At 44.6% G+C, this 27,498-nt stretch overlaps 1 protein-coding gene and 1 long non-coding RNA gene across 3 annotated transcripts in view; one reads left to right on the top strand and one right to left on the bottom strand.

Annotated features, from left to right (window-relative positions):
• LOC137327327 (uncharacterized) overlaps positions 1-16,105 on the top strand; it is a 47,035-nt gene extending 30,930 nt beyond the window's left edge. Inside the window, exons 2-3 of the long non-coding RNA XR_010964426.1 lie at positions 9,509-9,589; positions 15,724-16,105. This is a non-coding gene — a long non-coding RNA (uncharacterized lncRNA). The remainder of the gene's footprint in view (positions 1-9,508; positions 9,590-15,723) is intronic.
• Positions 1-27,498, bottom strand: part of idua (alpha-L-iduronidase) — a 376,360-nt gene that overhangs the window by 139,613 nt on the left and 209,249 nt on the right. For both annotated transcript variants that reach the window (XM_067992953.1, XM_067992962.1), the window contains 2 exons: positions 26,648-26,743; positions 10,934-11,136 (listed from right to left, as the gene is read on the bottom strand). In XM_067992953.1, coding sequence (XP_067849054.1) covers positions 10,934-11,136; positions 26,648-26,743 — 299 coding nt within the window. The remainder of the gene's footprint in view (positions 1-10,933; positions 11,137-26,647; positions 26,744-27,498) is intronic.

Here is a 27,498-nt window from a genome sequence, read left to right as displayed (position 1 = left end):
CATCTGCAAATTTTGAAATTGTGCCCTGTACACCCAAGTCCAAGTCCTATCAAGAAAAGCAACGGTCCTAGAACCAACCCCTGGGGAACACCACTGTATACCTTCCTCCGGTCCAAAAAACAGCCGTTCACCAATACTCTCTGTTTCCGCAAATTTCGTATTCGTGCTGCCACGCCCCTTTTATTCCATGGGCTTCAACTTTAATGCAAGCCGATTATGCTGCACTCTATCAAACTTTCCCCTGGCCTTTCCCCATAGCCCTGCAAATTTTTCACCTTCAGTTATTTATCCAATTCCCTCTTGCAAGTTATTACTGAATCTGCTTCCACACAATTTCAGAAAGTGCATCCCAATCTTAACAACAATTATTTATCCAATTCCCTCTTGCAAGTTATTATTGAATCTGCTTCCACCACAATTTCAGACAGTGCATCCCAATCTTAACAACTCACTGCGTAGAAAAAATGCTCCTAATTTCACCTCTGGTTGTTTTGCCAAATTACTTTAACTCTGTGTCCCTTGGTTACCAACCCTTCTGCCATTGTAAACAGCTTCTCCATAGTTACTCTATCAAAACCCTCAATTGGAGGAGGGCCAATTTCAATGGGATGAAAACAGATCTGGCCCGGGTACATTGGAATCAAAGATTGGCAGGTAAAACTGTAATTGAACAGTGGGCGGCCTTTAAAGAGGAGATGGTTCAGGTACAGTCTAGGCACATTCCCACGAGGGGAAAGGTAGGGCAACTAAAGCCTGGATGACAAAAGAGATAATGAGTAAGACGAAATGGATAAAACGGGCATATGACAGATGTCAGGTTGATAACACAAGTGATAACCAGGCAGAATATAGGAAGTTCAAAGGGGAAGTGGAAAAGGAAATAAGAGGGGCAAAGAGAGAGTATGAGAATAGACTGGCAACCAACATAAAAGGCAATCCAAAAGTCTTCTACAGGCATGTAAACAGTAAACGGGTGGACAAATGTAAGGAGTCTTACAACACCAGGTTATAGTCCATCAGCTTTATTTGAAATCACAAGCTTTCGGAGCTTTCCTCCTTCGTCAGGTGACTCCTTACATTTGTCCACCCCAGTCCATCACCGGCATCTCCACATCATCAGTAAACGGATAGTAAGAAGAGGGGTGGGGCCGATTAGGGACCATAAAGGAGATCTACCCAGGGAAGCAGAGGGATGGCCGGGGTACTAAATGAGTACTTTGCATCTGTCTTTACCAAGGAAGAAGATGCTGACAGAGTCTCAGTAAAGGAAGATATAGTTGAGATAATGGATGGGCGAAAAATTGATAAAGAAGAGGTACTTGAAAGGCTAGCTCTACTTAAAGTAGGTAAGTCACCCAGTTCGAATGCATCCTAGGTTGCTGAGGGAAGTAAGGGTGGAAATTGCGGAGGTAATGGCCACAATCTTCCAAATATCCTTGGATAGTAGGGTGGTGCCAGAGGACTGGAGAATTGCAAATGTTACACCCTTGTTCAAAAAAGGGTTTAAGGATAAACCCAGCAACTATAGTTTAACCTCAGTGGTGGGGAAACTTTTAGAAATGATAATCCGTGATAGAATTAATAGTCACTTGGACGAGGGTGGATTGATTATGGAAAGCCAGCATGGATTTGTTAAAGGCAAAGCATGTTTAACTAACCTGATAGAATTTTTTGATGAGGTAACAGAGAGGGAAATGAGGGCAATGCAGTTCATTTGGTGTTTATGGACTTTCAAAAGGTGTTTGATAAAGTGCCGCATGGTAGGCTTATCATCAAGATTGCGGCCCATGGAATAAAAGGGGCAGTAGCAACATGGATACAGAATTGGCTAAGGGACAGGAAACAGAGGGCAGTGGTGAACGATAGTTTTTCGGACTGGAGGGAGGTGTATAGTGGTGTTCCCCAGAACACTGTTTTCTTGATATATATTAATGACTTGGACTTGGGCGTACAGGGCACAGTTTCCAAATTTGCAGATGATACAAAACTTGGAAGGGTAGTAAACAGCGATGAGGATAGTGAGGTTATAGGCAGGCTGGTGGCATGGGCGGACACGTGGCAGATGGAATTTAACGCAGAAAAATGCAAAGTGATACATTTTGGTACGAAGAACAAGGAGAGGCAATATAAAGTAGAGGGCACAACTCTAAAAGGGGTACAGGAACAGAGAGATCTGGGGGTATATGTGCACAAATCGTTGAAGGTGGCTGGGCAGGTTGAGAAAGCGGTTAAAAAAGCATCCAGGGCTTTATACAAAATATGTAGAGTACAAAATTATGGAAGTCATGATGAACCTTTATAAAACACTGGTTCGACCACAACTGGAGTATTGTGTCCAGTTCTGGGCATCGCACTTTAGGAAAGATGTGAAGGCCTTAGAGAGGGTGCAGAAGAGATTTACTGGAATGATTCCAAGGATGAGGGACTTTAATTACATGGATAGACTGGAGAAGATGGGGTTGTTCTCCTTGGAACAGAGATGGTTGCAAGGAGATTTGATAGAGGTATTCAAAATCATGAAGGGACTAGACAGAGTAGATAGAGAGAAACTGGTCCCATTGGCGGCAGGGTCAAGGACCAGAGGACATAGATGTAAGGTGATTGGCAAAAGAACCAAAGGTGACCTGAGGAAAATCTTTTTTATACAGCAAGTGGTTAGGATCTGAAATGCACTGACCAAGGGGGTGGTGGAAGCAGATTCAATCGTGGCTTTCAAAAGGGAACTGGAAAATTTGCAGGGCTGCGGGGATAGAGTGGGGGAGTGGGACTAGCTGGATTGCTCTTGCATAGATCTGGCGCAAACTCGATGGGCTGAATGGCCTCCTTCTGTGCTGTAACCTTTCTATGATTCCTGATTTTGAACACCTCCATTAAATCTCACCTTAACCTTCTCTGCTCTAAGGAGGCCAACACCAGCTTCTCTAGTCTCTCCCTGTAACTGAAGTCCCGCATCCCTGGTAACATAAGACCATAAGACCATAAGAGATAGGAGCAGGAGTAGGCCATTGGCCCCTCGAGCCTGCTCCGCCATTTAATGAGATCATGGCTGATCTGATTTTTATCTCAACTCCACTTTCCCGCCCTTTCCCCATATCCTTTGACTCCCTTGCTGATCAAAAATTTGTCTAACTCAGCCTTGAATGTATTCAATGACTCAGCCTCCACATCATTTTGGGGTAAAGAATTCCAAAGATTCACCACTCTCTGGTAGAAGAAATTCCTCCTCATTTCCGTCTTAAACGGGCGACCCCTTATTCTGAGACTATGCCCCCTAGTTTTAGATTCCCCCATGGGGGCAACATCCTCTCAGCATCTACCCTATCGAGTCCCCTCGGAATCCTGTATGTTTCAATAAGATCTCCTCTCATTCTTCTGAATGAGAGGGGCAAAGAGAGAATATGACAATAGACTGGCGGCTCACAAAAAGGGAATCCCAAAGTCTTCTACAGGCATATAAAAGTAAACGGGTGGTAAGAAGTGGGTGGGGCCGGTTAGGGACCAAAAAGGAGATCTACGCATGGCGGCAGAGGGCATGGCTGAGGCACTAAATGGGTACTTTGCATCTGTTATTACCAAGGAAGAAGATGCTGCCAAAATCGCAGTTAAAGGGGAGGTAGTTGATATATTGGATGGGCGAAAAATTGACAAAGAAGAGGTAGTAAATCTCCTCTGCACCCTCTCTAAGGCCTTCCTAAAGTGTGGTGCCCAGAATTGGACACAGTAATCCAGCTGGGGCCTTACCAATGATTTATAAAGGTTAAGCATCACTCTGGAATCCCTGTGAAGCACCACATAGAAATAATCTCCCACATCTTCTCTGTCTCCTTAATCCCAAGAGGGTGAAGTTCACCCATTATTCGGTTCTACTCTTTTTTTGCAGGTTGCACCACGACACAGGAAGAAGAAGGTGATGATGAAGGAGGAGTTTGAGAGATATTTCTTCTTGTTGCATACGATGACGATGATGAGGAATAGGAGTGTGAGAATTGCAACATATTCCCTGTGCAGCTGTGTCATCCTACCCCTGCCCCAACCCCTGCCAACTCACCACCTGTGACAATTGCTTCCTCATTTCCAGGCACCAGCTCAGATTCTTTCACCTTGGGGGAATTTGAAAGTGGTAGTGAGGATGTGGCATCGGGTGGTTCACAGAGCACAAAGGAACCAGAGGAGTGGGTGAGGACGCCACTTTCCTAGCAGAGGCTGAGAAGGCTGCCAATGGCTTTGGAGTCATGGGACCCTGAACTTATGAGTGCTCACAAAATTTTGGAAGATCATAACCAATGCATCTGCTATCTCAGCAGCCACCTCTTTTAGAACCCTAGGATGTAGGACATCAGGTCCATGGGATTTGTCGGCTTTTAGTCCCATTAGTTTGTCCAGTACTTTTTCTTTACTGATATTAATTGTTTTAAGGCCCTAACTCTCATTTACCCCTTGGTTCCCCACTACTCTTGGTATGCTTTTGTGTCTTCTGTTGTGAAGATAGATACAAAATATTTGTTTAACGCATCTGCCATTTCCTGATTCCTCATTATAATTTCTCCTGTCTCAGCCTCTAAGGGACCAACGTTTACTTTTGCGACTCTCTTCCTTTTTACATACTTGTAGAAGCTCTTACAATCCGATTTCTTGCTAGTTTACTTTCATATTTTATATTCTCCCTTTTTATCAATTTTTTGGTTGTCCTTTGCTGGTTTCTAAAACATTTTCCATTCTGCCTGTCTTTTCTAATTGTCATGTACCCTGGAATATTTAGTTCCCAACCTTGCTCATTTTGCAACCATGTCTCTGTAATGGCTATTAGGTCAAACCCATTTATCTCTATTTGTGCAATTAATTCATCCATCTTGTTACGAATGCTCCATGCATTCAGATAAAGAGCCTTTATTTTTGACTTTTTACCATTTTTTCCTGCTTTGACCTTACTTGTTGTTGTACTATTATTGGTAAACTCTCTGTCCCTTCCTGACACACACTGCTTATCTTTACCCAAGTCACTACACTGTTCTATTGTCTTAGCTTTTCTCATTAGATTTCTAAATTTCACCTTGCCTGACCCCTCCCCCTCCTTTTTAGTTTAAAACCCTATCCAGAGCCCTAGTTATTCGATTCACCAGGACGCTGGTCCCAGCCCGGTTTAAGTGGAGCCTGTCCCATCGGAACAGCTCCCTCTTTCCCCAGTACTGGTGCCACTGCCCCTTGAATCAAAACCCCTTCTTTCTCATTCTCTGAGCCACGCATTTAACTCTATGATCTATTTGTCCCTATAACAATTTGCACGTGGCTCAGGTAGTAATCCAGAGATTATTACCTTTGGGGTTCTGCTTATTAATTTAGACCCTAGCTCCTCAAACATTGTCAGCAGAACCCCATTCTTAGTTCTACCTATGTCGTAGGTTCCTACGTGGACCACGACAAATGGATCCTCCCCATCATGCTCTGCGACGAAGTCAATGTCAAGCGCATAGCACCACGAACATGGATGCAGTGCAGGAAGAAGTTCAGTGCTTTGACACGAGTGGTCAAGGTGAGTGAGGTCAACAGTCAAGGGGCATCTCCTATCAACTGCACCATTAGTCGTGGGCTTACACTAGCAAATGTAACCCCGCTATTCATGAAAGGAGGGAGAGAGAAAACAGAGAACTACAGGCCGGTTAGCATAACATTAGTCGTCGGGAAAATGCCGGAATCCATTATTAAGGAAGGCACTTAACAAGGCACTTAGAACATCATAATATGATTAGGCAGGGTCAACATGGTTTTATGAAAGGGAAATCGTGCTTGACAAATTTATTGGAGTTTTTTGAGGATGTAACTAGCAGGGTAGATAAAGGGGAACCAGTGGATGTAATGTATTTGGATTTTCAAAAGGCGCCACCTAAAAGGTTGTTATGCAAGATAAGGGCTCATAGGGTTAGCATGGATAGAGGATTGGTTAATGGACAGAAAACAGAGAGTAGGGACAAACGGGTCATTCTCAGGTTGGCAGGCTGTAACTAGTGGGGTGCAGCAAGGATCGGTGCTTGGGCCTCAGCTACTTACAATCTATATTAATGACTTGGATGAAGGAACCGAGTATACTGTATCCAAGTTTGCTGAAGATGCAAAGCTAGGTGGGAAAGTAAGCTGTGAGGAGGACACAAAGAGTCTGCAAAGGGATACAGACAGGTTAAGTTAGTTGGCAAGAAGGTGGCAGATGGAGTATAATGTGGGGAAATATGAGGTTATCCACCTTGATATAAACAATAGAAAAACAGAATATTTTTTAAATGGTGAGAAACTATTAAATGCTGGTGTTTAGAGGGATTTGGGTGTCCTCGTACAAGAAACACAAAAAGTTAGCATGCAGGTACAGCAAGCAACTAGGAACGCAAATGACATGTTGGCCTTTATTGCAAGGGGGTTGGAGTACAAGAGTAAGGAGGTCTTACTACAATTGTACAGGGCTTTAGTGAGACCTCACCTGGAGCACTGCATACATTTTTGTTCTCCTTATGTAAGGGAGGATATACTTGCCTTAGAGGCAGCAACGAAGGTTCACTAGGTTAATTGCTGGGATGAGAGGGTTGTCTTATCAGGAGAGGTTGAGTAAAATGGGCCGATACTTTTTTTATATTCGTTCATGGGATGTGGTGGTGAGCCGCCTTCTTGAACTGCTGCAGTCTGTGTGGTGAAGGTTCTCCCACAGTGCTGTTCGGAAGGGAGTTCCAGGATTTTGACCCAGCGACGATGAAGGAACGGTGATATATTTCCAAGTCGGGATGGTGTGTGGCTTGGAGGGGAATGTGCAGGTGGTGTTGTTCCCATGTACCTGCTGCTCTTGTCCTTCTAGGTGGTAGAGGTCGTGGGTTTGGGAGGTGCTGTCGAAGAAGTCTTGGCAAGTTGCTGCAGTGCATCCTATGGATGGTACACACTGCAGCCACAGTGCACTGGTGGTGAAGGGAGTGAATGTTTAGGGTGGTGGATGGGATGCCAATCAAGTGGGCTCCTTTGTCCTGGATGGTGTCGAGCTTCTTGAGTGTTGTTGGAGCTGCACTCATCCAGGCAAGTGGAGAGTATTCCATCACACTCCTGACTTGTGCCTTGTAGATGGTGGAAAGGCTTTGGAGAGTCAGGAGGTGAGTCACTCGCCGCAGAATACCCAGCCTCTGACCTGCTCTTGTAGCCACAGTATTTATATGGCTGGTCCAGTTAAGTTTCTGGTCAATGGTGACCCCCAGGATGTTGATGGTGGGGGATTCGGCGATGGTAATGCCGTTGAATGTCAAGGGGAGGTGGTTAGACTCTCTCTTCTTGGAGATGGTCATTGCCTGGAACTTGTCTGGCGCGAATGTTATTTGCCACTTAAGAGCCCAAGTCTGGATGTTGTCCAGGCCTTGCTGCATGCGGGCACCGACTGCTTCATTATTTGAGGGGTTGCGAATGGAACTGAACACTGTGCAATCATCAGCGAACATCCCCATTTCTGACCTTATGATGGAGGGAAGGTCATTGATGAAGCAGCTGAAGATGGTTGGGCAAAGGACACTGCCCTGAGGAACTCCTGCAGCAATGCCCTGGGGCTGAGATGATTGGCCTCCAACAACCACTAACATCTTCCTTTGTGCTAGGTATGACTCCAGCCACTGGAGAGTTTTCCCCCTGATTCCCATTGACTTCAATTTTACTAGGGCTCCTTGGTGCCACACTCGGTCAAATGCAGCCTTGATGTCAAGGGCAGTCACTCTCACCTCACCTCTGGAATACAGCTCTTTTGTCCATGTTTGGACCAAGGCTGTAACGAGGTCTGGAGCCGAGTGGTCCTGGCAGAACCCAAACTGAGCATCGGTGAGCAGGTTATTGGTGAGTAACTGCCGCTTGATGGAAGGTCTCGTCGACAGTGCTATCACTTTGCTGATGATTGAGAGTAGACTGATGGGGTGGTAATTGGCCGGATTGGATTTGTCCTGCTTTTTGTGGACAGGACATACCTGGGCAATTCTCCACATTGTCGGATAGATGCCAGTGTTGTAGCTGTACTGGAACAGCTTGGCTACAGGCGCAGCTAGTTCTGGAGCACAAGTCTTCAGCACTACTGCCGGGATGTTGTCGGGGCCCATAGCCTTTGCTGTATCCAGTGCACTCAGCCGTTTCTTGATATCATGTGGAGTGAATCGAATTGGCTGAAGACTGGCTTCTGTGATGGTGGGGATATCGGGAGGAGGCCGAGATGTATCGTCCACTTGGCACTTCTGGCTGAAGATGGTTGCAAACGCTTCAGCCTTGTCTTTTGCACTCATGTGCTGGACTCCGCCATCATTGAGGATGGGGATGTTTGCAGAGCCTCCTCCTCCTGTTAGTTGTTTAATTGTCCACCACTATTCATGACTGGATGTGGCAGGACTGCAGAGCTTTGATCTGATCCGTTGGTTGTGGAATCGCTTAGCTCTGTCTATACTCTCTGGAGTTTAGAAGAATGAGAGGTGATCTCATTGAAACATTTAAGATTATGAGAGGGCTTGATGGGGTGGATGCTGAGATAGTGTTTCCTCTGGCTGGAGAGTCTAGAACTAGACGGCACAGTCGCAGGATAAGGGGTCGGCCATTTAAGACTGAGATGAGGAGAAATTTCTCCACTCAGAAGGTTGTGAGTCTTTGGAATCCTCTACCCCAGGGGGCAGCGGATGCTGAGTCATTGAATATATTCAAGGCTGAGATAGAAAGATTTCTGGACTCTTGAGGAATCAAGGGATATGGGGATCGGGCTGGAAAGTGGAGTTGAGGTTGACGATCGGCCATGATCTGATTGAATGGCGGAGCAGGCTTGAGGGGCTACATGGCCTACTCCTGCTCCTATTTCTTATGTTCTTATATATTGTTATCCACTGCTCCATGCATCACACCCCACATCACCCACTACCAACAAACTCTTTCAATCAGTACTCAACTCTTCCAATCAGATGCTTCCTCTCACCCTCACATATTACCAGTGTTGCAAGCCGCACACCCACAACTCACAGATCACACACACTGGCAGCTATTCAACCATGCTAACCACATCACCCAAACATTTTGCAGGACACATACCAACATACATCCCGCTTTCTTGCTGGAGAAGGTGGCACATGACAGGAGGCAGCAAGTGGCAGTGGCTCCATGGAACATGAATCTGCCGTTCTCTCTCAGGATGACAGCATTCCTGTCCCACCCCTGCCTCTCCGCCAGTGCCCTTGCTGTTGCCTGTCAGCTAGCCAGTCCACTCTGTAGAGTATTGAAACTTTATTATAGGAGCATATGAAGATAGGAACAGGAGTAGGCCATTTAGCTCCTCGAGCCTATTCCGCCATTCAATGAGATCGTGCTTGATCTGTGACCTAACTCCGTGGGGTAAATTTTAACCGGGCACCGGGAAGATGGTTGGGGGGCGGGGGTGGGGGCGAGTTCCTGACGTGAAACCCGGAAGTACGGGTTTCCCGGATGTCCTTATGATTTTGATGTAAGGATGTCTTTTAATTTTTTTTTGTAGGTTTCCCGCCCACAGGCCTGCCAGATTGACAAGCTGGCCATCAGTCGGATGGGAGAACAGCTAGGGAGCTGATGCCAGCAGGTAAGTCTCAGAAGGGAGGGGGGTGTCGGGTTTGGGGGTCATCGGGGTGTCGGATGTCGCAGGGGTGGGTTGGAGATCGTGAGGGGGGGATCAGAGATCATGGGGGGGGGGGGTCAGAGATCATGGGGGGGTCAGTCGGACATGGGGGGTGGGGGTGTCAGTTCAGTCAATCGCGGGTGTGGGATTGCAGCAGATAGACTTGGGCCTGGAGGAAGCACTCCTGCTCCTCCTGGCCCACAAGCGTTGTAATAAAGGCACTTACCTGTTGATCCGGGCCTTCTCGCAGAAGGCCCAGGGATCCCAGCCCCCAGGAGTCAAAAATTAAAAACCTGTCAAAATAGAGGTTTGAAGCCTCCTTCAAAGCTTTCATTAACCTACCTGCCTCCTGAGGGTGGGGTTGGTCGCCCGCCCCTCGAACCGCCTCCGTTAAAGCCGAAAGTGGGCGGGTTGGGGTCAGGTTTAATTTTTACCTTCCCACCCGCCCCCAACCCACCCATTCGTGGAGTTAAAATTTACCCCCATATCCGTTAATACCTTTGGTTAACAAAAAACTATCAATCTCAGACTTAAAATTAACAACTGAGCTCGCGTCAACTGCCGTTTGTGAAACAGCGTTCCAAACTTCTACCACCCTTTGCATGTAGAAGCATTTCCTAACTTCACTCCTGCAAGTCCTGGCTCTAATTTTTAGGCTATGTCCCCGAAGTCCTAATATTCAAGTATAGATCTCCAAAAACAGGTACAAATACATCAGCGGCCAGAAGCAATAATCCAGCAACTAACCTGTAACTCCTGCACGATCCCTTTAAACAGCGCTGGCGGGGGTCCACCATGCTGTTTAAGACCTGTTTAGCTATGTGAGGTTAAGACAGTGTGTTGGCTGGAGTGTTGAGTTCCAAAATTGCATCTGCCCCTTTAAATCAGTGCTGCACACTGATCTACCGCATATTCTCCCTACTTTACATGCTGCCGACGTTCGTTATCTGGGCATGCGCAAATGCCTTTACCTAGATGGTGTCCAGTGCACGTCATGCTAGAAGTGTGCGTGCGCATTCCGGATGCCATTTTGGGTCCTTAGGAGTCCGCGAAGTGCCTACAAAACGAGTGCTACGTGGCCCAATTTAGAGCCCAATAAAAACAAAAAAAGATCCAATATCCAATTACTTGAACTTCTTTTATAATTTGTTTTAATCCCCGATAGAGACTTTTATGGACAAACAAGAGAATCAACCAGGTACAAGCCCAATTGTAAACAATTTTGTTTAGAAAAAGCAGTCTAAAAATAATATCATTTTCAAACAGGTTCTCATTCCTGTAACTTGAAAAAAATGCAGCCTGACTCACCTTCTTGTGTAAAGCAATATAATCTAGTCGTATTCCAATCTCTCCCGTAAAGTAGTTGCTCCCATTATAGCAGTGATTTAGCAAGCCCCAACTGATAGGTGAGTGTGGGGGAGGATGACATGAATCTCCAGGACCACCTAGTTGAAGTAATGAGCTAGCATCTTTCAGACCTTCTGAACAGGCATCATAATAGTTTTGGAATCCTAAAATGACAGAAGTAATTAATCTTATCCTTTTGTACAAAGATTGCAATTTAGCAAGTCCGTTTTCCTTCAAAACTATCATAGAAACATAGAAACACAGAAAATAGGCGCAAGAGTAGGCCATTCGGCCCTTCTCCGCCATTCAAAATGATCTAACTCAGTACCCTGTTCCCACTTTTTCCCCATATCTCTTGATCCCTTTAGCATTAAGAAATATATCTATCTCCTTCTTGAATACATCAAATGACTTGGCCTCCACTGCCTTCTGTGGTAGAGAATTCCATAGGTTCACCACCCTCTGAGTGAAGAAATTTCTCCTCATCTCGGTTCTAAATGGCATACCCCCTATCCTGAGACTGTGACCCCTGGTTCTGGACTCCCCAGCCATCGGGAACATCCTCCCTGCATCTAGTCTGTATCATCCTGTTAGAATTTTATATGTTTCAATGAGATCACCTCTCATTCTTCTAAACTCTAGTGAATATTGGCCTAGAGAACCCAATCTCTCCTCATACGTCAGTCCTGCCATCCCAGGAATCAGTCTCGTAAACCTTCTTTGCACTCCCTCCATGGCAGGGACATCCTTCCTCAGATAAGGAGACCAAAACTGCACACAATACTCCAGATGTGGTCTCACCAAGGCCCTGTATAACTGCAGTAAGACATCCCTGCTCCTGTACTCAAATCCTCTTGCAATGAAGGCCAACATACCATTCGCCTTCCTAACTGCTTGCTGCACCTGAATGCTCGCTTTCAGCGACTGGTGTACAAGGACACCCAGGTCTCCTTGCACCTCCCCTTTTCCCAATCTATCACTATTCAGATAATAATCTGTCTTTCTATTTTTACAACCAAAGTGGATAACTTCACATTTATCCACGTTATACTGCATCTGCCATGTTCTTGCCCACTCACCCAACTTGTCTAAATCACATTGGAGCCTCTTTGCATCCTCCTCACAGCTCACATTCCACCCCAGCTTTGTGTCGTCTGCAAACTTGGAAATGTTACATTTAGTTCCCTCATCCAAATCATTGATATATATTGTGAATAGCTGGGACCCAAGCACTGATCCCTGCGGTACCCCACTAGTCACTGCCTGCCACCCGGAAAAAGACCTTTTTATTCCTACTTTCTGTTTCCTGTCTGTCAACCAATTCTCAATCCATGCCAGTATATTCTCCCCAATCCCATGTGCTTTAACTTTGCACACTAACATGCATTTGGACAGTTACAAGCATTTGGACAGTTACATGGGTAAGATGGGTATAGAGGGATATGGGCCAAGTGCAGGCAATTGGGACTAGCTTAGTGGTATAAACTGGGCGACATGGACATGTTGGGCCGAAGGGCCTGTTTCCATGTTGTAACTTCTATGATTCTATGATTCTAACCTCTTGTGTGGGATCTTATCAAAAGCCTTCTGAAAATCCAAATACACCACATCCACTGGTTCTCCCCTATCTATTCTACTAGTTACATCCTCAAAAAACTCCAGCAGATTTGTTAAACATGATTTCCTTTTCATAAACCCATGCTGACTTTGTCCAATCCCATTAATGCCCTCTAAGTGTTCTGTTATCACATCTTTTATAATAGACTCGAGCATTTTACCCAATACTGATGTTAGGCTAACTGGTCCGTAATTCCCTGTTTTTACTCTCCCTCCTTTTTTAAAGGGGTTACATTTGCCACCCTCCAATCTGTAGGAACTGTTCCAGAGTCTATAGAATTTTGGAAGATGATCACCAATGCAAGCACTATTTCCAGGGCCACTTCCTTTAGTACTCTGGGATGTAGATTATCAGGCCCTGGGGATTTGTCAGCCTTTAGCCCCACTAATTTCCCTAGCACTATTTTTTTTTACTAATACTGGTTTCCTTCAGTTCCTCCCTCTCACTAGACCCTTGGTTCCCTAACATTTCTGGCAGTCTCCATCAATATACAAATCCAGTTAAAAAGTTTTTAGCCCAGAAATTTCAGTTGGCAATATTAGTGAAAGCTTAGCATGTTCTTAATACATTGCTCTGTGCACTTTCTTAATGGAGATATTAACCTGTTTATTTTAAATGTAGTAACACCCCTGTTAAAATAGCAGAATGAGCAATGTCATAAAAACACAGTACACATTTGTCTGCTAGCAATTCTAACAGTTGCTTTTTGTTACTCTGAAATCCTCCAAGTTTATTGAAAAATTAAAGAGACAATTTAAGCAAACTTGCAATAAAAAAATGGTTCTTGATCTCTCCATGAATCTGCTTGCAGTAAACAGTATATTGCTAAGAAAATGAAGATAGATCTGATCAGAACGATTCTCATTTAACTTAAATTGCATCCTCTTAAAGTCAGCTGTCATAGGATCAAATGCTACATATCGTCCCATTTTATACCCACCATTCAGTTGTACAAAAAATCCATTTGTTGCTGTGGAATCATGTTCCTATCTACACTCCATACTGAAATTCATAGTATCAAAATATCATAGTAGATACAGCACAGGAGGAGGCCATTCAGCCCATTGTGCCTGTGCCGACTCTTTGAAAAAGCCATCTAATTCGTCCCATTCCCCGACTCTTTCCCCATAACCTTGTACTTTTTTTTCCCTTCAAGTATTTATCCAATTCCCTTTTAAAAGTTACTATTGAATCAGACAGCACATTCCAGATCATTACAACTTGTTGGGTAAAAAAGCGTTTCCTCATGTTGCCTCTGGCTCTTTTTACGATCACTTTAAATCTGTGTTCTCAGGTTACTTACCCTTCTGCCACTGGAAACCAGTGGCCATATCCTTTTAATTAAGCATTAGGGGTGGCAATCCGGATCAGTACATTAGTGGGAGGATTTAGGTAGGAATTACTGGGAATTAGAAACAGGGAATTACAGACAGTTAGCCTGACATCAGTCGTCGGGAAAATTCTGGAATCCATTATTAAGGAAGTGGTAACAGGGCACTTAGAAAATCATAATATGATTAGGCAGAGTCAACATGGCTTTATGAAATGGAAATCATGTTTGACAAATGTATTAGAGATTTTTGAGGATGTAACTAGCAGGGTAGATAAAGGGGAACCAGTGGATGTAGTATATTTGGATTTTCAAAAGGCATTCGATAAGGTGCCACACAAAAGGTTGTTACATAAGATAAGGGCTCATGGGATTGGGGGAATATTTTAGCATGGATAGAGGATTGGTTAACGGACAGAAAGCAGAGAGTAGGGATAAACGAGTCACTTTCAGGTTGGCAGGCTGTAACGAATGGAATGCAGCAAGGATCGGTGCTTGGGCCTCAGCTATTTACAATCTATATTAATGACTTAGATGGAGGGATCAATAATGTATCCAAGTTTGCTGATGATACAAAGCTAGGTGGGAAAGTAAGCTGTGAGGAGGACACAAAGAGTCTGTAAAGGGATATAGACAGGTTAAGTGAGTGGGCAAGAAGGTGGCAGATGGAGTATAATGTAGGAAAATATGAGTTTATTCACTTTGGTAGGAAGAATAGAAAAATTGAGTATTTTTTAAATGATGAGAAACTATTAAATGTTCAGAGATATCCTTCTACAGTATGCAATTAGGAAGGCAAATGGCATGTTGGCCTTTATTGCAAGGGGGTTGGAGTGCAAAAGTAAGGAGTGCAGGAGTAAGCCATACGGCCCCTCGAGCCTCAGGGCTTTAGTGAGACCTCACCTGGAGTACTGTGTACAGTTTTGGTGTCCTTATCTAAGGAAGGATATACTTGCCTTGGAGGCGGTGCAACGAAGGTTCACTAGATTGATTCCTGGGATGACAGGGTTGTTCTATGAGGAGAGATTGAGTAACTTGGGCCTATACTTTCTGGAGTTTAGAAGAATGAGAGGTGATCTCATTGAAACATATAAGATTATGAGGGGGCTTGACAGGTTGGTGCTAAGAGGTTGTTTCCCCTGGCTGGAGGGTTGAGAACTAGGGGACATAGTCTCAGGATAAGGGGCCGGCCATTTAGGACTGAGATGGGGAGGAATTTCTTCACTCAGAGCGTTGTGAATCTTTGGAATTCTCTACCCCAGAGGGCTGTGGATGCTGAGTCGTTGAGTATCTTCAAGGCTGAGATAGATAGATTTTTGGACTCTAGGGGAATCAAGGGGTATGGGGATCGGGCGGGAAAGTGGATCTTATTGAATGGCGGGGCAGGCTCGAGGGGCCGTATGGCTTACTCCTGCTCCTATTTCTTATGTTCTTAAGACCCCTTGTCGCTGACTCCATAACCTGAAGAACTAGTTTTGCCCTTTTCACTCTATCAAATCCCTTCATAAGTTTTAAAAACCTCTAATAATTCTCCTCTTAGCTTTCTCTGCTCCAGTGGAAATAGTCCCAGTGTCTCAAGTCTCTCCCCATAACTATAGTTTCTCATTCCTGGCATCATCCTGATGAATCTACGTTGTAGGGTCTTCATGGCTTTAATGTCTTTCTGTAATCTGGCAACAAAACTGAGGCCAAACCAATGTTTTGTACAAATTCATAATTACTTCTTTACTCTTGCACTCTATGTCCCGATTTACAAAATCCAATATGCTGTTAACCTTTTTTTATGGTTTCACCTTCTTGCAGCATGTACCATCCACAGGATGCACTGCAGCAACTCACCAAGTCTTCTTCGACAGCACCTCCCAAACCTGCAAACTCTACCACCTAGAAGGACAAGGATAGCAGGCACATGGGAACAACACCACCTGCATGTTCTCCTCCAAGTCACACAACATCCCGACTTAGAAATATATTGCCGTTCCTTCATCGTCGCTTCGTCAAAATCCTGGAACTCTCTACCTAACAGAACTGTGGGAGAACCTTCACCACACGGACTGTAGCGGTTCAAAATGGCGGCTCACCACCACCTTCTCAAGGGCAATTAGAGATGAGTAATAAATGCTGGACTTGCCAGCGACGCCCACATCCCATGAACGAATAAAAAAAATCAGTCAACTCTTCAAAAAACTCCATTAAATTTGTTAAACAAAACTTGCTTTAACAAATCATGCTGGCTGTTCTTGATTACTCATCCATTTCTAAATCATCACTAATTTTATCTTCAATTATGAATTCTAAGAGTTTGCCCACAATTCACATTAGACTAATTTCCCTAGTTACCCAGTTTATCCTTCTTGAACAAAGCTGTTATGTCAGCTGCTGTTCAGTGTCATGGCACAATTTGCATGTTTAAAGATGATTGCAAAATTGTGGCCCATCACGTCTCTGACTTCTTTCAACATCCTAGGGTGTATGGCATCAGGGCCTGGTGACTTATCCATCTTGGGCTCTGCTACTTTTTTCAATAAATGGATGGCAATGAAGGGGAGAGGGGAAATATATGGAATGGAGAGGGAAGGGGGCATAAGCTGGGAGTGGTGCCATGGAGGGGAAGGGGGCAAAGCTGGGAGCAACACGTTGAGGTCAGGGAGGAAGAGATAGCCAGTGGGAGCTGGAAGGTGGTGGAAGAGGAATACCAGCTTGAACTGGTTTGGAGTGGGAGAAGAGTGCTGGATTGAATTGAGGCAGAAGGGGAAGGAGCACTGAGTGCAACTGAGCACCGAGTGAGAAAGCTGAGAGTTTGATGAGTGTGGGAGTTCGGTGAAGTGGTGGAAGGAGGTGCTGCTTTGTCTTGCTTTTCCTAACTTTTTCCGCAGAGCGGCGGCGGACCCGAGTAGCAGAAGACGGAGAGTGGGGAATAAAAGCAGCAGCAGACCTGCAACAAGAGAAAACTACTGTGCGACGTCACAGGTGAGGCAGGAGAATCTGAGAGGGGAGCACAGTAGAAAAGGAGAGACCGAGAGTGGGAGGAGAGTCTGAGAGGTGAACGCAGTGTAAATCGAAGGCTAGTCATAGCAGCACAGCTCGCACCCGTGATATGCTCCTCCTGCGCTATGTGGGAAGTCATGGACACTACCAGTGTCCCTGGCGACCATGTGTGCAGGAAGCGTGTCCAGCTGCAGCTACTGGCTAACCGCATTTTGGAGCTGGAGCTGCGGGTGAATTCACTGCGGAGCATCCGTGATGCTGAGACTATCGTGGATAGCACATTCAGTGAAGTGGTCACACCGCAGGTAAAGATTATGGAGGCAGAAAGGAAATGGGCGACCGCCAGGCAGAGTAAAAGGACTAGGCAGGTAGAGCAGGAGTCCCCTGGGGCCATCTCCTTCTCAAACAGATATACCGCTTTGGATACTGTTGGGGGAGATGGCTTATATGGGGAAAGCAGCAAGAGTCAAGTTCGTGGCACCACAGGTGGCTCTGCTGCACAGGAGGGGAGGAAGAAGAGAGGCAGGACGATAGTGATAGGGGGATTCAATTGTAAGGGGAAAAGATAGGCGTTTCTGCCACCGCAAACGTGACTCCAGGATGGTATGTTGCCTCCTTGGTGCTAGGGTCAAGGATGTCGCGGAGTGGCTGCAGGACATTCTGGAGGGGGAGGGCGAACAGCCAGTAGTCGTGGTCCATATCGGAACCAACGACATAGGTAAAAAAAGGGATGAGGTCCTGCAAGGTGAATTTGAGGAGTTAGGAGATAAATTAAAAAGCAGGACTTCAAAGGTAGTGATCTCAGGATTACTACCAGTGCCACGTGCTAGTGAATATAGGAACAGGAGAATAGGCAGGATGAATGCATGGCTGCAGGGATGGTGTAGGAGGGAGGGATTTAGATTCCTGGGACATTGGGACCGGTTCTGGGGAAGGTGGGTCCTGTACAAGTCGGGGGGTTACACCCGAGCAGTACCAGGACCAATGTCCTCGCGGAGGTGTTTGCTAGCGCTGTTGGGGAAGGTTTAAACTAGAGTGGCAGGGGGATAGGAACGTTAGCGGGGAGTCAGAAGGGAGTAAAGTTGAGAGCAGCAAGAGAGGGGAAGACCCAGGGAAAATGTACAATACAAATAGTACAAACAGTTGTTCAAGAACAAGTGAAAGGGAAAAACGTAGAGAAGTAGAAAGAAAGTGTACTTTCGGCACTACAGAAAAAGTGAAACCTAGAAGGTGTAAGGCGATTAACCCAGCATCAAAGCTGAAGGTCAGGCTAGGGTGTCTGGCCCAACTAAGAGTTCTATATACAAATGCACAGAGTATAAGGAATAAATTAAATGAACTGCAGGTTCAAATTTAAATTGGAGGGTATGACATAATAGCTATTACTGAGACTTGGCTGCAGGATGGTCAGGATTGGGAACTAAATATACCGGGTTATAAGATCTACAGGAGAGATAGGGAAAATGTAAGAGGGGGAGGAGCAGCCTTAGTGATTAGAGATGAAATTACTTCAATGATAAAGGGGGACATAAGGAGAGGTGAGCAGCCAACAGAGACCTTATGGGTTGAATTGAGAAATAGGAAAGGATCTAAGACTATAGTGGGAGTTGTGTATAGGACCCCTGGCAGCAGCTCTGAACTGCTAGATTGTATAAATGCAGAGATTAGACAAGCGTGTAAGAAAGGCATAGTGGTCTTAATGGGGGACTTTAACCTTCACATAGATTGGGAAAAGCAGACTAGCAACTGTCGGAAAGGTAGTGAATTTCTTGAGTGTGTCCGGGATAGTTTTCTGCAGCAGTATGTCCTAGAGGCAACAAGGGGGCAAGCCATACTCGATTTAGTAATGAGTAATGAACCAGATTTAGTTAACAGCTTAACTGTGCGTGAACATCTATCCAATAGTGATCATAACATGATCGAGTTCAATGTAGTGTTTGAAAGGGAAAAAAGTGAATCAGCTGCTAAGATTCTAGACTTGGGCAAGGCCGACTTCAATGGGATGAGACAGAGACTGTCCACAGTAAACTGGGCAAATCTGTTAATGGGTAAAACGACTGATGATCAGTGGGAAATGTTTAAAGAAACATTTAACGTGATACAGAACCGGTTTATACCCCTGAGGGGCAAGAATTCTACTTGCCAAAAAAAACAGCCATGGACAACTAAGGGACAGTATAAGACATAAGGAAAGGGCATACAAAAAGGCAAAAAATGGCACAGATCCTGGCGAATGGGAAAGATACAAAGATCAACAAAGGGTCACAAAACAGATAGTAAGAGCAACAAAAAGAGAGTATGAAAAGAAACTTGCAAGGGATATCAAAACCAATACAAAGAACTTTTATAGTTACATTAGGAAAAAGAGGGTGGTCAGGAGCAGTGTTGGCCCCTTAAAAACTGAAAGTGGGGATATTGTCATTGACAATGGGGAAATGGCGGACATGTTGAATAATTACTTTGCGTCAGTATATACAGTAGAAAAAGAGGATAGCATGCTGGAAATCCCAAGAAAACTAATATTGAATCGGGGACAGGGACTCGATAAAATTAACATAAGTAAAGCAACAGTAATGAAGAAAATAATAGCACTAAAGAGTGACAAATCCCCAGGACCAGATGGTTTCCATCCCAGGGTTTTAACGGAAATAGGTGAGCACACTGCAGATGCCCTAACTATAATCTTTCAAAGTTCTCTAGATTCTGGAACTGTCCCTCTAGATTGGAACATTGCACATGTCACTCTGCTTTTTAAGAAAGGAGAGAGGGAAACCAGGGAATTATAGACCAGTTAGTCTAACATCTGTTGTGGGGAAAATGCTGGAGTCTATAATTAAGGATAGGGTGACTGAACACCTCGAGAATTTTTCAGTTAATCAGAGAGAGCCATCATGGATTTGTGAAAGGTAGGTCGTGCCTGACAAACCTGATTGAATTTTTTGAAGAGATGACTAAAGTAATGGACAGGGGAATGTCAATGGATGTTATTTATATGGACTTCCAGAAGGCATTTGATAAGGTCCCACATAAGAGACTGTTAGCTAAAATAGAAGCCCATGGAATCGAGGGAAAAGTACGGACTTGGTTTGGAAGTTGGCTGAGCGAAAGGCGACAGAGAGTAGGGATAATGGGTTGGTACTCACATTGGCAGGATGTGACTAGTGGAGTCCCGCAAGGATCTGTCTTGGGGCCTCAATTATTCACAATATTTATTAATGACTTAAATGAAGGCATAGAAAGTCTTGTATCTAAGTTTGCCGCTGACATTAAGATTGGTGGCATTGTAAGCAGTGTAGATGAAAACATAAAATTACAAAGCGACATTGATAGATTAGGTGAATGAGCAAAACTGTGGCAAATGGAATTCAATGTAGGCAAATGTGAGGTCATCCACTTTGGATCAAAAAAGGATAGAACAGGGTGCTTTCTAAATGGTAAAAAGTTAAAAACAGTGGATGTCCAAAGGGACTTCGGGGTACAGGTACATAGATCATTGAAGTTTCATGAATAGGTGCAGAAAATAATCAGAGTACAAGGGGTCAGAAGTGCAGCTATACAAAACCCTGGTTAGAATGCACCTGGAGCACTGTGAGCAGTTCTGGGCACTGCACCTTCGGAAGGACGTATTGGCCTTGGAGGGAGTGCAGCGTAGGTTTACTAGAATGATACTCGGACTTCAAGGGTTAAGTTACGAGGAGAGATTACACAAATTGGGGTTGTATTCTCTCGAGTTTTGAAGGTTAAGAGGTGATCTGATCGAAGTTTATAAGATATTAAGGGGAACGGATAGGGTGGATGGAGAGAAACTATTTCTGCTGGTTGGGATTTTAGGAGTAGGGGGCACAGTCTAAAAATTAGAGCCAGACCTTTCAGGAGTGAGATAGAAAACATTTCTACACACAAAGGGTGGTCGAAGTTTGGAACTCTCTTCCGCAAATGGCAATTGATGCTAGCTCAATTGCTAAATTTAAATCTGAGATAGATAGCTTTTTGCCAACCAAAGGTATTAAGGTATATGGGCCAAAGGCAGGTATATGGAGTTAGATCACAGATCAGCCATGATCTTATCAAATGGCGGAGCAGGCACAAGGGGCTGAATGGCCTTCTCCTGTTCCTATGTTCCTATATCAGGTTGAATTGAGTTAGGAGGAGAAGTATGTCAGTGTGAACTGGGAGGGTTGGAAGAGAGAGAAAGGACAACTTTAGTGGGCACTAGATAGGAGCAGCACACTCAACGTGTGATGACCTTGTCCAGCCACAGGATGGCCAGGGTTTCCAAGCGCTGGGGCATCCCCGAGTGTTGCAGTAGGCCCGGAAAGTAAGAGTCAGCAGCTGCACCTTTGCAGATGCAAGTCTGGGCTAAGTAATCTGGACCTTCTGACTGCTAAGTGAAGACTGGCAACTAGAAGATCACTATTGGATTTCTGGATCCTGGAAGGAGTGGGTGTTGAAGTCAAACGTGGAGGCTTTCAGAATAATAGAAAGATTACAGCACGGAAGGAGGCCATTCGGCTCATCGAGTCCGCACCGGCTCTATGCAAGAGCATTCCAGTTAGTCCCACTCCCCCGCCCTTTTCCCGTACCCCTGCAAATGTTTTACTTTCAAGTACTTATCCAGTTCCCTTCTAAAGGCCATGACTGAATCTGCCTCCATCACCCCCTCAGGCAGTGTATTCCAGATACAAACCACTCGCTGTGTAAAAAAGTTTTTCCCCATGTCACCTTTGGTTCTTTTGCCAATCACCTTAAATCTATGCCCTCTGGTTCTTGACACTTATGCCAATGGGAACAGTTTCTCTCTATCTACTCTGTCTAGACCTTTCTTGATTTTGAATCCCTCTATCAAATCTCCTCACAACCGTCTCTGTTCCAAGGAGAACAACCCCAGCTTCTCCAGTCTATCCACGTAACTAAAGTCCCTCATCCCTGGAATCATTCTCGTAAATCTCTTCTGCACCGTCTCTGAGGCCTTCACATCTTTCCTAAAGTGCGATGCTCAGAACTGGACACAATACTCCAGTTGTGGCCGAACCAGTGTTTTATAAAGGATCGACATGACTTCCATGCTTTTGTACTCTATGCCTCTCTTTATAAAGCCCAGGATCCCGTATGCTTTTTTAACCGCTTTCTCAACCTGCCCTGCCACCTTCAACGATTTGTGCACATATACTGTAATTCTTTGGCTTGCTTCCAGTACCCCTTTAGTTGACGGGGGTTTACTGCCATCATTTCTGGTCACCTCTGCACTGGAGTGCCCAGCATGTGTTGAAGGCAGAAAATTAGGTGAGATTCTTCAGACCTGCGTTGGCAATAAGTGCGGATCAAGCTCTGAGCCCCACGAAAACCCTGGAAATCCCAGGGCAGCATTATAGGGGCAATTTGAGTTTCTGTCCCCTTTTCCTGATCTTTGCAGCCAGTAATTGAGTGTGGGTGGAAGGGGGGGGGGATTGATGTGGAAGAGTAACTCTTTAAGTAACTTTTCGGGAAGTTATGGTCTGATTTGCTCTGTTGAAATTCCAAATGTCATACTGATTTTCCTTTTTTTAGATTAAACATCTAACAATTGTGAAACATAAATGTGCTTAAAATTAAACAGAATGCATCATTTCTAAAATGATTTTGGGGAGCATGCTCCAGACCACCACTGAAATCCACCAACTATTTTGTCCCTTCAACATTTGTATTTCCCCCTTCAGGTATCCATGTACTTAATTTTGTTTCCTTCAATACAAGTGAAGAAATGTTGGAAACAGCTTAAGGGGTGGAAATTGGATGCAGTTATGGCTGTGTTACGGGCATCAAGAGTCAATTTCGGGGATCAATGTCCTGCGCCTATGAACACCTGAAAGATGGCCTTCACATCCTTCCTAAAGTGTGGTGCCCAGAATTGGACACAATATCTTGGCCAAATCAGTGTTTTATAAAGGTTCCACATAACTTCCTTACTTTTGTAATCTATGCCTCTATTTATAAAGCCCAGGATCCCGTATGCTTTTTTAAACTGCTTTCTCAACCTGCCCTGCCACCTTCAGCGATATGTGCACATATACCCCAAGGTCTCTCTATTCCTGCACCCCTTTTAGAATTGTACCCTTTAATTTATATTGCCTCTCCTCATTCTTCCTACCAAAATGTAGCACTTCGCACTTTTCTGCATTAAATTTCAATGCCATGTTTCTGCCCATTCCACCAGCCTGTCTATGTCCTCTTGAAGTCTATCATTATCCTCCTCACTGTTCGCTGCATTTCCATTTGCAAATTTTGAAATTGTGCCCTGTACACCCAAGTCCAAGTCATTAATATATATCAAGAAAAGCAGTGGTCCCAGTAACGACCCATGGGGAACCTCATTGTCTGTATACCTGCCTTCAGTCCAAAAAACAACCGTTCACCACAAATCTCTGTTTCCTGTCACTTAGCCAATTTCATATCCATGCTGCTACTCAATTTACTTCATCCCACCCTATCATCATATCCTTCTATTTCTTTCTCCCTCATGTACATGTGCTTCCCCTTAAATATATCTCTGCTATTTGCCTCAACCACTCCATCTGGTAACGAGTTCCTTGCATATGCTAATGAGGAGACTAACACCTGTTTTAGGATCTCAGGAAAATTGGATTGCCCAGAGCAGAGTAGGCGTTGGGCCTGCTCCACTCAGGTTTTCCAGGCCAGGATGCTGCCTAGAAAATGACCATCACCAAAAAGTACATTTTTTTTTAGGTTTAATGTGGAGCCGGGAGCTGCAGGAGTGCATCTTCCTGCCTCCAAAGCACTCCCGAGGGCCATTGCTGGTCCGTTATCGGCCCGCTTCCCGTTCTCCCCCCCTCTCTGGGACTTAACTTCAGGCCACAGCCAGTGAAGCAAGTGTCCCGACTTTTTTCTTTATAAAACAGTGAGCTGCCTGTGGAGTTGTGACAGGCACTGGCAGCTCGCCCAAACAATGTTAGTGAGGCCCAAGACCCAATTTCAGACCGGTCTCGGGCTTCCCGGTTAGGGCGCGGCGCTTATTTCAGTCTCAATAGGAATCTCCACCCCTAAGTTACAAATCCCATATAACTACATATTTTTCCACGTCACAGACTTATAATCAGGGTCATCCTTGAGTTGTCAGCTTTTTGGAACTTGCGTCAATTTTTTGAAGTTGCTGGTCAGCTTTTTGCTAATTTTCTAGTTTGGCATGTATGGTGCTTAATTATCTCAGAGGTTTTGTGGAATAAAATCCGTGCATGACATCACCTCCTTGCACATCCAACTAACACCAATCTTCTCCCATCTGACACAAATCGATCTCACATGCCAAGAAAGATATCTGTTATTGGTATTTTACTATTCTTCATTTCTATATCTATTCTATTGCTGCATCATACTGGTAAGGCCAAAATGTCTGCACTGTCTACTAGAGGGTTCCTACCATTAATACAGATAAGAGAGATCCAATGGTATACCACAAAGCGCAGGACTCCAGTTGTGGCTCGTGCTGGACAGGACTATTTCAAACAACAGATCATCAGCAAAGTGATGAAAGATGTCGTCGACACTTACTCATTAATAACCTGTTCACCGATGCTCAGTTTGGGTTCCGCCAGGACCACTCGGCTGCAGAACTTATTGCAGCCTTGGTCCAAAAATGGACAAAAGAACTGAATTCTAGAGGTGAGGTGAGAGTGACTGCCCTTGACATCAAGGCAGCATTTGACCGAGTGTGGCATCAAGGAACCCTGGTAAAATTGAAGTCAATGGGAATCAGGGGATAAACTCTCCAGTGGCTGGAGTCATACCTAGCACAAAGGAAGATGGTAGTGGTTGTTGGAGGCCAATCATCTCAGCCGCAGGGCATCAGTGCAGGAGTTACTCAGGGCAATGTCCTAGGCCAAACCATCTTCAGCTGCTTCATCAATGACCTTCCCTCCATCATAAGGTCAGAAGTGCGGATGTTTGCTGATGATTGCAGTGTTCGCAACCCCTCAGGTAATGAAGTTGCAATATTGGAAAATGTGAGGTTATGCATTTTGGCAGGCAAAATCAGAAAGCAAGTTATTATCTTAATGGCGAGAAACTGGAAAGTACTGCAGTACAAAGGGATCTGGGGGTCCTAGTGCAAGAAAATCAAAAAGTTAGTATGCAGGTGCAGCAGGTGATCAAGAAGGCCAACGGAATGTTGGCTTTTATTGCTCGGGGGATAGAATATAAAAACAGGGAGGTATTGCTGCAGTTATATAAGGTATTGGTGAGACCGCACCTGGAATACTGCATATAGTTTTGGTGTCCATACTTAAGAAAAGACATACTTGCTCTCGAGGCAGTACAAAGAAGGTTCACTCGGTTAATCCCGGGGATGAGGGGGCGGACATATGAGGAGAGGTTGAGTAGATTGGGACTCTACTCATTGGAGTTCAGAAGAATGAGAGGCGATCTTATTGAAACATATAAGATTGTGAAGGGGCTTGATCGGGTGGATGCGGTAAGGATGTTCCCAAGGATGGGTGAAACTAGAACTAGGGGGCATAATCTTAGAATAAGGAGCTGCTCTTTCAAAACTGAGATGAGGAGAAACTTCTTCACTCAGAGGGTGGTAGGTCTGTGGAATTTGCTGCCCCAGGAAGCTGTGGAAGCTACATCATTAAATAAATTTAAAACAGAAATCGACAGTTTCCTAGAAGTAAAGGGAATTAGGGGTTATGGGGAGCGGGCAGGAAATTGGACATGAATTTAAATTTGAGGTTAGGATCAGATCAGCCATGATCTTATTGAATGGCAGAGCAGGCTCGAGGGGCCGATTGGCCTACTCCTGCTCCTATTTCTTATGTTCTTATGTCCTTATGAAGCAGTCGGTGCCCGCATGCAGCAAGACCTGGACAACATCCATTGAAGATCAGGCCATTGCAACGCCAGCAGCGGCCCTCAGGTAATTGATTAAAGGGAAGGTGGGTGATCGAATCGTGAGGTAGCGGTGACTGTGGGGGAGGTATTGGCGGCCAGGCGTAGCGACGGCAATCAGGGGCGGGCGGGGGGGAGCGCTGGCCGGCAACAGCCTGCATTCTTTGAATGTGGGGTCGGGAGCAGCAGTCCTGCTCCTCCGGGCTCCACATTCAGGTAAGTATATTTTAAAATCTTAACTTGTTGGTTGTGACCTAACAGACAATCACTTTAAGAACTGCCTGTTAGGCCGCATGTATGCTCCGCTTGCCAATCTTGCAGTAGGTGCCTCAAGCAGGTGTTAGGCAGCTTATTTGCATATGCAAAGGGTCTAACACCTGTTTCAGGCGTGGGCACAACATGCCGATTTTTTTGGCCTTTACTAATGTGGCAGGCAGTGCATTTCCCGCTCATAGAGTGCGCTTCCTGCGCTGCCGGATTTCTAGCCCGTGATGTGAAAACAGGATTGGGATCAGTTGTGATGCCCTGACAAACTGTCATGGCTCAAACATGAATAAGGCCCACTTGGGTAAAGTATCAGTGGGCGACAGTATCCAAACGACTGTACTATGAAGAGTCAATGCCTTCAGGAGTGGAAAAGATGGCATAAAATTGTCAAAGAAAAAATCTAGCGATGATCCAAAGAGGGGCAATTGCCAAAAGGGAAATCTAAGTTAATGTTTACCTTCGCACTAAACTCATTTTATGAATGTTATATTATGAAAGTATCCTTTGTACAGTACTATGTAGCCCCAAGCTGATTCAGTAGTGCCTTTATGACAACTGTTATATATTCTTATTACTTACATAATAAACTCACCTTGAACTGTGAATGTTAAATTATCAAAATCATGATGGTCTGGTTCATTCCATGTCTCAAAGTTCCATTTGGACACATATGCCACGCCATACATATCTATAAACAAATAGAAAACTTTTGTAGGCAGTAAACTAAGTATGGAGTTCTTACCTTTGCAAATAATAAAGATATTGTCGTATTACTAAATTTATGACTATTGATTAGGGTGAAAAGATTAGGTAACTAAAAGGTCAGTAATACAAGCATTAATATAAAATCTACACAAATCAATACGGATTTAAATTTATCTATAAATACGCAAATACTTGCACTTATATTGCACCTTTAACATATAAAAATGTCACAATGGACATCACAAGGGGAAATCGGACCTGAGCAGAAGTTGGGAGAAGAGTTAGAGAGGTACTGAAAGCAAATTTGAAGCAGTAGGTTTCAAGGAGGTTTTTGAAGGTGGGGAGACATAACAAAATAGATAGATTTTGGAAAAGAATCCTAGAGAGCAGTGGCATGGCGGAGATGGCAAGAAGTCATGGAGGGCTTTGTAAAGGAGGGTAGGGATTTTGAAATCAGTGCACTAGAGCAGATACATCCAAGTTTTTATTTTTGTGCGCTGCATAGGTGCATTTTAATCAGTCTTCGGAGCCACATATCTGGATCTCCTCTAAATTACTGCCCATTTTGGAATGGATTTGGGGTGTAAAATAAAGTAAAATGGCTTCTTACAGGCTACGGCCTTAAAACCGCTGCTAAAAAACGGCCAGAATTATGCTCCCAAAAAATTGCAAGTTCCCTTTAAAGCCTGCTGGGAGCTCAATCCACCCGCCGCATGTAAATAGAGTCAAAGGGGAGTG

This window comes from Heptranchias perlo, chromosome 1 (genome assembly GCF_035084215.1).
Source record: "Heptranchias perlo isolate sHepPer1 chromosome 1, sHepPer1.hap1, whole genome shotgun sequence".
In the NCBI taxonomy this organism is placed as follows: domain Eukaryota; kingdom Metazoa; phylum Chordata; class Chondrichthyes; order Hexanchiformes; family Hexanchidae; genus Heptranchias; species Heptranchias perlo.
Note: the sequence above shows the minus strand (reverse complement) of the source record. Positions and strands in the feature narration are given on the sequence as shown.